The sequence below is a fragment of the Centroberyx affinis genome, unplaced genomic scaffold (genome assembly GCF_046629955.1).
Source record: "Centroberyx affinis isolate AG114_WGS23_722 - 3 ecotype Tasmania unplaced genomic scaffold, CSIRO-AGI_Caff_v1 ptg002642l_1, whole genome shotgun sequence".
NCBI classification, from domain to species: Eukaryota; Metazoa; Chordata; class Actinopteri; order Beryciformes; family Berycidae; genus Centroberyx; species Centroberyx affinis.
In genome coordinates, this window is record NW_027280834.1 from 21,945 (window position 1) to 30,252 (window position 8,308).

At 39.1% G+C, this 8,308-nt stretch overlaps 1 protein-coding gene across 2 annotated transcripts; it reads right to left on the minus strand.

The window, feature by feature from the left end:
- Positions 1-350: 350 nt before the first annotated feature.
- On the minus strand, positions 351-7,689 carry LOC139657218 (uncharacterized). 2 transcript variants are annotated; one of them, XM_071534981.1, is made up of 8 exons: positions 7,558-7,689; positions 5,601-5,939; positions 5,198-5,461; positions 4,888-4,983; positions 3,346-3,459; positions 3,227-3,255; positions 2,997-3,059; positions 351-1,544 (listed from the first exon to the last, which is right to left on the minus strand). In XM_071534981.1, the coding sequence occupies exons 1-8, from the start codon at positions 7,616-7,618 to the stop codon at positions 1,461-1,463; spliced, it is 1,050 nt and encodes a 349-aa protein (XP_071391082.1). In that variant the 5' UTR covers positions 7,619-7,689; the 3' UTR covers positions 351-1,460. The 2 variants fall into 2 exon arrangements, with proteins under 2 accessions (XP_071391082.1, XP_071391083.1); XM_071534982.1 differs by lacking the exon at positions 2,997-3,059.
- Positions 7,690-8,308: the final 619 nt, after the last annotated feature.

Consider the following 8,308-nt stretch of genomic DNA (forward strand, 5'->3'; position numbering starts at 1 on the left):
TGACTTGATACAGTAAATCTGAAATGATGTGAACGCAGCATCAGTCATCAGGATAATTTTAAGATGGTGGCATGGCAACCTACTCTTTATAACACAAAATTAAAACAATGGCACATTTTAGGAAAGTAAGTAACTTAAGTCATTGATGGATTGAGCACTGATCATTTTACAATGTGGATCCTCAATAATTGAGGGACATTTAATGAAGAATTCAGGTAAAGGTTTTTCCCTCCAAAAGAGATGCATAGAATAAAACTCTAAACATATAGTAGCCTACTGATCTCTACCTTCCACTGTGAAAGCCATGACACTATTAGTACATGGAGGAATTACGATACACAATGTGTGACTGAGTATTAAACAATGTTTTATTTGCAGATAATATAAATGAACAGCAATAATCAGCTATAACAAAGGGAAGACTATACTGACTCCATTAAGGCCCACAGCTCATTCAAGCATACTTTGGAAATTCAGAAAACATTTTGGACTCCCAACAAACAAGTTAACAGTACTACTACAGCATAATGATAACAATGTTAACTAGTTACCTGTTAAATGCAAGTTAACCAAAATTAGAAGTATAGAGAAAATATAAACTTTTCTAATTTTCTCAGGTTGTTTGAAAGTGTCTGATTGCAAATGCGTGATCACCGTCTGTAAAATAAACTCTGGAACAATTTAAGAGCTTTTTTGGAAAATCTAAAACTGTTCTTCTGTACATAAGGTGTTGTGCTGTGTAATATAAACTGAGGCTAAGCTTCTTACTTCAAAAGCAATCCATAACATCTTAAAAGCAAGTCTAAATTCAACTTCAAGCCAATTCAAGGCAACTAAAACAGTTCTATGATCTCTCCTGTTAGATCTAGTTAAAATCTGCTGCGTTCTGAACTATCTGCAGATGAGAAAGAGCTAAACAGCTGAGGCAGGAAAACACACACTTGTATAAAAGAGACTTATAATAGTTAATACAAGATGAAATAACAGCTTGAATATCTTTCTCCAAGTCAGGATATGACCTGTACTCTAGAAAGAGAAAAATACCCATCTTTAATATGAATACATAATCCTCCTTACTTTCATACCTGCAGTCTTTTTGAAGGCCTCATTTAATACTCTTGATTCATAGATGTCTATGTTTGGTATGTTTATGTAAGAAAGCCGTTCACTTGTGTAAAGTGGCCAATAAATTCATCTTTATCTTAATGTTAGTATTTAATTAGCTGTCTCAGAGTTTGATCTTTGAGATTTGCCCTTGATTATTTAATTTTGAACTTATACTACTTGGCTTCAAAATCATTTCAGGTGTGAATGTTTCACATCACCTGAAAGTACACAACCTCTACTGTTTGTAAGTGCAGAAAACAATTACTAATCTAAAGCTATTGTGCTAAGATGATATTTATCTGCTGTGGTCTCTTATTTCTCTGGTTAGTTGACATTGGTGTGGAGGTTGTTGATCAGTGGAACAGGACAGAGGCAGAAGGGGCTTCTATGTCGTCATAGTTCACTGTACCATCATCATCATCATCATCATTATGCACCTGTGAATCACAACACAATGTAATGCAGCACAATACAACACAACACACATGAGTTTCTGTACAAGTGTTAAAGTTGAACGCTGGCCGCTGAGCAGCTCCACTGGAGCAGCTGGAGTTTAGTGCCTTGCTCAAGGGAACCTCAATGATAGTTAATGAGGGAGGAGAGAGATTTACTCATTCACTTTCACAACCCAAACTGTCACAGCCAGTCCAGGGATTCAAAGCAGGGACTTTCTGGTCACAAGTCCACTTCTATGACTTATAGGCTACTACTGCTCCACATGGAAATCAGACTCATTCTGAGCAACACTGACTTTGTAATTCAAACAAATCAAATACTTAATAAAATGAATATGAATTAATCTGTGGAAAAGTCAGTTGTAAATAAAATGTTATGAAATGACTAGAATTGTACTGAATGTATTGGAGTTGAATGTATCCACCTTATTCCCAGGGCGGCCATTTTGAATTTACATCACACTCAGGGTGGGAAACTCTTCCTGGAAGAGTAGGGTGACCACATTTTCAAACCCCCAAACCGGGACCCTTAAGTGTACCGCACGTTCACGCACGCACACATGTATGCGCTTATGCACGCACCATAGGCGTTTTCATCAGGATGGGGGACAATTATTTCAGCGCTTAGCACACCTAGTGACTGCACCTTTCAACACCATGGACAGAGCCTCAGCAAACCAAAAATGATGTTTTGTCTCCAAAAATCCACCAAAACATAGTTTATGTGTTGCATTGTTTATGTTTTTTGATTGGGTTAGGTAATAATGAGCGGGACAGAACATGATAAACGTCTATGTAAGCGCTGAAAACAAGTATTATACTATTATTATTATTTTAATTGTGGTGAAAACCGGGACAATTTGGTAGTGAATCTTGAAAACCGGGACATTTTAGTGTTTAACAGATATTTGTCGGGACTCAGGACACCCATCTTGAAACCGGGACAATCCCGGACAAACCGGGACGTCTGGTCACCGTATGGAAGAGCAAGTACAGCCCAGCTCTGTCCTGCTGTTGTGGACCAAGATGCACATCATACAAGTTGGGAAGCGGAGAATTATTACAGATTCTCCACTGGAAAGTGTATTAGAAATGAATGGATCTCAAGAATCTGGAGGGACGTAAGTTGAAATTTTAGGTATTTGGACCATAATAGGTAGCAACTGGAACCTAGCCTAGGTAGCTAGCTAGTAGCTAACTAGCTGGTAAGCTAGCTAACTGACTTCCCTGCTAAATTCAAGTAATTGTTGTAGTTCTGAAGATTGCTTGCTAATTTGGGAACCATTGGTTTTATCTGAAGTTCTCACTTGTACACTAATGTGTTGAAGTAACGCTAGCTTTATGTTGTCTTCGAGGTAGAGTTTCCCACCCCGAGTGTGAAGTGACTTCAAAATGGCCCCTGTGGGAACAAGGTCAGTTACTGTATGATCTGACCTCTTCCTGACTGGCTGCTGGACCAGACTGGCTCACTGCAGGACCGCTTACTGAGTTTAAAACCTGCACAAATACAGACAGACAGTTACAGTCTGCCATTACAGTAATGGATAACTATGAAAATGAACAGTTACCACCAGCAGGTTACGATCATTTTACGATCACCCTTACAGTCCTGACCATAGACATTTAATTTTTAAAGTCAGTTCAGTTTTTTGTTTTAAACTCACAATGTTGTCATCAGGTGGTGTCTGGTTCCCTGGAAAAATAAATCAGAGAGAACTGTTTAAATTCTACAATTATGATTTATGTTAATCAGTCCTACAAATATTGTTCTGAATTCTCTCACCTCTAGCTCTCCTCCAGCTTCTGATGAGAAGAGCAGTAATTACAGTAATGAGGAACAGTTCTGCAACACGCAGAGCCAACATGACGTAGTTCAGAACAGAGCAATCTGTGTAAGCTGTGGAACATGGTGGAGAAAAACATGTCAGTAAAGAAAGTTAAAGGGGAAATAAGTAAGATTTTAAATGATCATAATATATCTGTGGGGGTTGATAGAGTTGTTGATCAAAACTAATGCCTGAAGGATTACTCAGCCAGCTGCTGAGAGTTCTGGCTTTCAAAACTCACTTTACGGTTGTGAAAATGTGACTTTCTGTGTGTGTGTGTGTGTGTGTGTGTGTTTGTGAGACTTCTTTCATCAGTTACAACTGTTCTTATAAATTATCTTAAATTATCTAATTGCTCTGTCATTGAGGTCGGAAACAGTTGTGTTTTTGGAATGTTACTGATGCAATTCTTTTGAAAATAATCTTTTCACATTCACTTTCTAACAAACACAGAAGTCATAACTTGTGGTTGTAATTTGTAACTTGAATGTAGGCACAATACACTTCAACAAAAAATATATGAATATACAAAAATTGCTTGTAAATAAGCAATACTTTGGCCCATATTCTCCCCAGCAGGGTTAACATGGTGGTAGTGTGTCAGACTGTCGATGCATTTTCCTTATTCATAAACAGGTTTTACCGCCTCAGTTTTACAGCTAGTGATATTTCAGCATCACCGCCCGCTTCTGATCATTTGCATCATGTCCTGTAAGTGATTCCTGAAAGCAAACCGCTGTGCAAAATTCCAACTTCTGGTTAAAAAAAACCTTAATTGATAAAGAAATATCTCTAAAAGCTGTGCTTGTTACAACCGTCGCTGTCCGCGGTCCTGAAGCGGCGCGTCCGGGTAGACGAGGCAGGAGAAGACAATTACCCACGCGAAGTATTGTGTAGTATCTTTTCTATTACTCACGGGAAGAGTGTAGCCTGTGTCATCCTATCACTGCTCTCCTGTTCTCCTTTATAATCCTCTCTGTCATTCCAGCCCTGCAGAGTCTTGGTCTCATTTCGCCAATCTTCTGTGTCCAGTTCTCAGCTCCACGTCATCACAAGTTTGTGTAATCAGGTAGTATAGCGCTCTAGACAGAGTTTTAGTTTTGAGTTTTGTCACTGTGATCCTTACGGCAGTTAGAGATAGGTAAGTTTGCTGGTGTTTTATTTTCATTTTATTAGATTAGTTTTTGTTAGTATAGGTAGGTATTCAACTCCCTGCCTGTTCCAGTTTTTCCTGTGGTTCAAAATAAAACTGTTGAACTGTTCCACTGCCTCTTGTCTGTTCTCTGCACTTGGGTCCAGGACTGAAAAGCCTGTCAATTTCAGTGTGTTTCAGTGCTGTCCTTGGAAACAGGTGTTAGACGTTCATCGGCTAGTTCAGCAAACAATCACATTTTCCATCACAGAAGATGAGAGACAGAGTGACAGAAAAGAGAGAGAGAGAGAGAGAGAGAGAGAGGCTGGACTGTGGAAATATGTAATGCAAGATGGAAAGTGACTACCTTCTGGTTTGGAATTGGGTGTAGATTTGGTTCTAGGCCCTGTTTCTTTTGTTGTTGTTGCTATTGTTGATTTTGTTGTTGTTGTTGCTTTCGTACCTGGACAAATGAAATAACAAAGCCCCAACAAAATATAGGGTCAGTCAAGAGCTCACGTTTATCATATCCAGTAAATGAATAAGAAATAATAAAATAATCTTTTGCATGGTTACTTTGAAACTTTCAAGTAAAAGAAAGATAGTTTTCGTTATTTTTTATATCAAGATGCAGATATTTTAAACAGTTTCTTATCATATTCTCAAAGCTTTCTCACCTGAGGACAGAGAGGTGAAGTCAAACATCTGAACTGTTCTACTGTGACGATCAGTCACTTCACACTGGAATCTCTCTTTGACATAAATAGAACTCAGAAAGGACACAGTGGTGTGGCAGGTAGACTGTGATATCAGAATGTTACTGATGTTTCTATTCCACTTCACACCCTCATACAGCCACATCAGTGTCTCTCTACACTCTCCATATCTCACCACAGAGCAGGACAACATCAGTTTATCGGTGTCCTCCTGTTCAGTCACTGCTGAAGATGGAGATATTGTGAGAGGAAGACAATAGCAGGAAAATTAACTACATTACTGTAATCAGAATTATTATAATGTTTTAGTATATTGTTCCAAGAAGGCAGTTTGAGCTGAATAGGTTATAATGTTAATACTCACTGTTTACAAGAGACAGATAAACTGCAGCATCTGGACGTATTCTTTGTCCTGACATGAACTGTCTGCAGGTGTAGAGACCAACATCCTCAACTGTGACTTTCTTTATAACCAGAGAACAGTTGGCTGAAACACTCAGTCTGGCTGCTTTAGGTTTGGCAAACTGATTTGATGCAATCTTCCCACCGGTAACCAGCTCTACTGTGTCTTTATTTATAAAATGATTGAAGATCCAGGCAGTATAGTCACATTTATCATGACTGGGTGTCACATTTTCACAAGGCAGAGTGACTTCATCTCCATCTCTGACATAGGAGGAGGGCGAACGTTGTCCAGTTACTGCTGTGAAGAAAATGACAGAGAAATATTATGAAATTTTAATTTAATCAGAATGGGAATAAGGCTGGTATGTTCATAGTTTATTTTTTCATAGTGAAGATAATTTTGGTAGTGTTGTAGTCGAGACCACCTAAACCGAGACCGAGTCAAGACCAAGACCAGAGCGTATCAAGTCCGAGTCAAGACCAAGACTTTGAGGGGGGCGAGACCGAGTCAAGACCAAGACCGAAGGGGGGCGAGACCGAGTCAAGACCGAGACCGGACCAATGCGAGTCCATTTTCAAGACCATGTAATCAGAGTGATGGCTCAACATTTACACCATTTCTCTGCTAAAATTCAAAAAGAAAGAAAGCATTATTTAGGAATTTAAGTAAAATACAAATGGCTGTACAGTATGTACTCAGTGACAGAAGGCAATCCTTTGAAACATTGCAATTCGATTTCACTGACCTTTGGAAAGGCTCAAGACAGTGGGCACAATGAAAGTGTTAAAACACCCTGAGCAGATAGCTTCACTAAAACATTCAAAATTATTATCAGGTTATAGCTGACCCTTGCTTTTATGTCTCAATGTATAATTATTTTGATTCCTGAAATGAGAAGAAACATAAACTTACTGTCATGTATAGGCTACAAATTGTTTTTATGTTATAGTGTTTTGACTTTGACCAATGTGACAACTTGCCCCGCTCTCCCCTACTCAATCTGCCAGAGCCCCGCTGTGCAGATGAAAGTGAAACTTAAAATTCCACAATTTACTCGCCTGTGTTAGTAACGGTATAAACAGTAACCTGATAACACGTCTTCTGCTGCACTACAGACTTTAACGGTAACGTTATTACCTTGTGGAATTTAAATAACATTAGTGAAATTATAATTTAACCGATAACTGTGTCGCAATGCTTTAATGCAGCGCGTTGAATTGAACGCGCCATGTGCCTGTATGGAATCGGTGCTTGTTCTTAGAACTGTTTTGCAAAACTCTCTGTGATTTCTGTAGGCAAATTGTATTATTCTCATTCTCTCCTCTTCAGCCACACATGGTGCTCTCTCCTCTTGTATCCTGCGTTCTCTTTCTTGGCGCAGCTCAGAGGGGGGTGGGTGAGGGTGGCAGGGTTTAATGGTTAATAAACTTTCAAACTTAAAATAAGCCAAGTTATCGGTTGCAATTTGAAGGGGGAAAGATTTATATCCAATCACAGTAAAAAATAAATAAATCAGACAATGCACCGGCAGGTAGTGATGTTACTGCACTTGTGGTCTCGACTGGTCTTGAAATAAAATTCCGAGTCCTCTTTGTCCGAGACCGAGTCAAGACCGAGTAAAAATGCAGTCGAGTCCGAGACGAGACCGAGACCATCACAATGTGGTCTTAAGACCGGTCTCGAGACCAAGACCGATCTCGAGTACTACAACACTAAATTTTGGGTATAACATAAGTTTGCAAATGTGTCCTGACAAGTCAGAAAGAGTTCACTAAACAAATCACTCAGCATGTTAACAAAAATGGCATCATTGACCATTAATAAAGTACAGTTAGTAATATTAATAAGTAAGTAGTAAGTAAGTTCAGTTTTATAATGTATCTGTTATTTAATATAAATTTTAATGCAGCCTTACCTGTTACATGAAACACGAGTATCAAACACAAAGTGATTTTAGTCCGTCTGAATTCAGCCATTCTGCTCTTTCTCTCAGTCTCTTTAAATCTGTCTATCGATCTTGTTCTCTCGCTCTCAACTGTCGAAGCGTCTGAACTAACGCTTCTTAAAGAGAAAGATATACTTCCTGTGATTAATAGCTTGGCACTTCCTCATAGCAGCTCCAATCTCTGTTTTTTTTCTCTTCTGTCTGGTTGAATTTAAGTATGTACAGCTCATCAGTTTTCTGATCTCTCTGAATTTCTTGCAGCTGAGAGAGACAGACAGCAAAAGATCTGACCCACAGAAAGATGTCATTTAAAATTTTACATTTGAGCCATCTAAAGTGACGTACAATGAGTGCAACAGTAGAATCAGCTTCAATTCCTACATCACCATATATGACAAGCAACCAGTAGTGAGGAGGTCAAGGGTCAGAGGTCACAGCACCCTGCAATGATCATGTAAGATAGAGGAATTCTAGGAAATGAGCAAAGGAAAGAAATAGATGGGATTTTTTTTTTTAAGTTAGAGTGAGTAGAGGAGGAAGCTGTGGTTCAGCAGGGAGAGGCAGACATGAGCTGCCGATGTGTTTTCAGATGAACGTTCAGCCCCATACAGGAAGTGGAGAGACTCTGCTGTGCTGACTGAAGTGATGAGGTAACTCCTCCACTGGAGAGACAGCAGTCCAAAATCTGATTTTTTTCCCAGTCTGAGACAGGCAGTTGGTG

Bases quoted from the DNA above. Each gene is read 5' to 3' on its own strand.
- LOC139657218 (XM_071534981.1), bottom strand. From the start codon at position 7,618: ATGGCTGAATTCAGACGGACTAAAATCACTTTGTGTTTGATACTCGTG. The intron at 5,940-7,557 runs GTAAGGCTGCAT...TTTTCTTCACAG, and splicing joins ACTCGTGTTTCATGTAACAG to CAGTAACTGGACAACGTTCG. The intron at 3,060-3,226 runs GTGAGTTTAAAA...GTATTTGTGCAG, and splicing joins CACCACCTGATGACAACATT to GTTTTAAACTCAGTAAGCGG.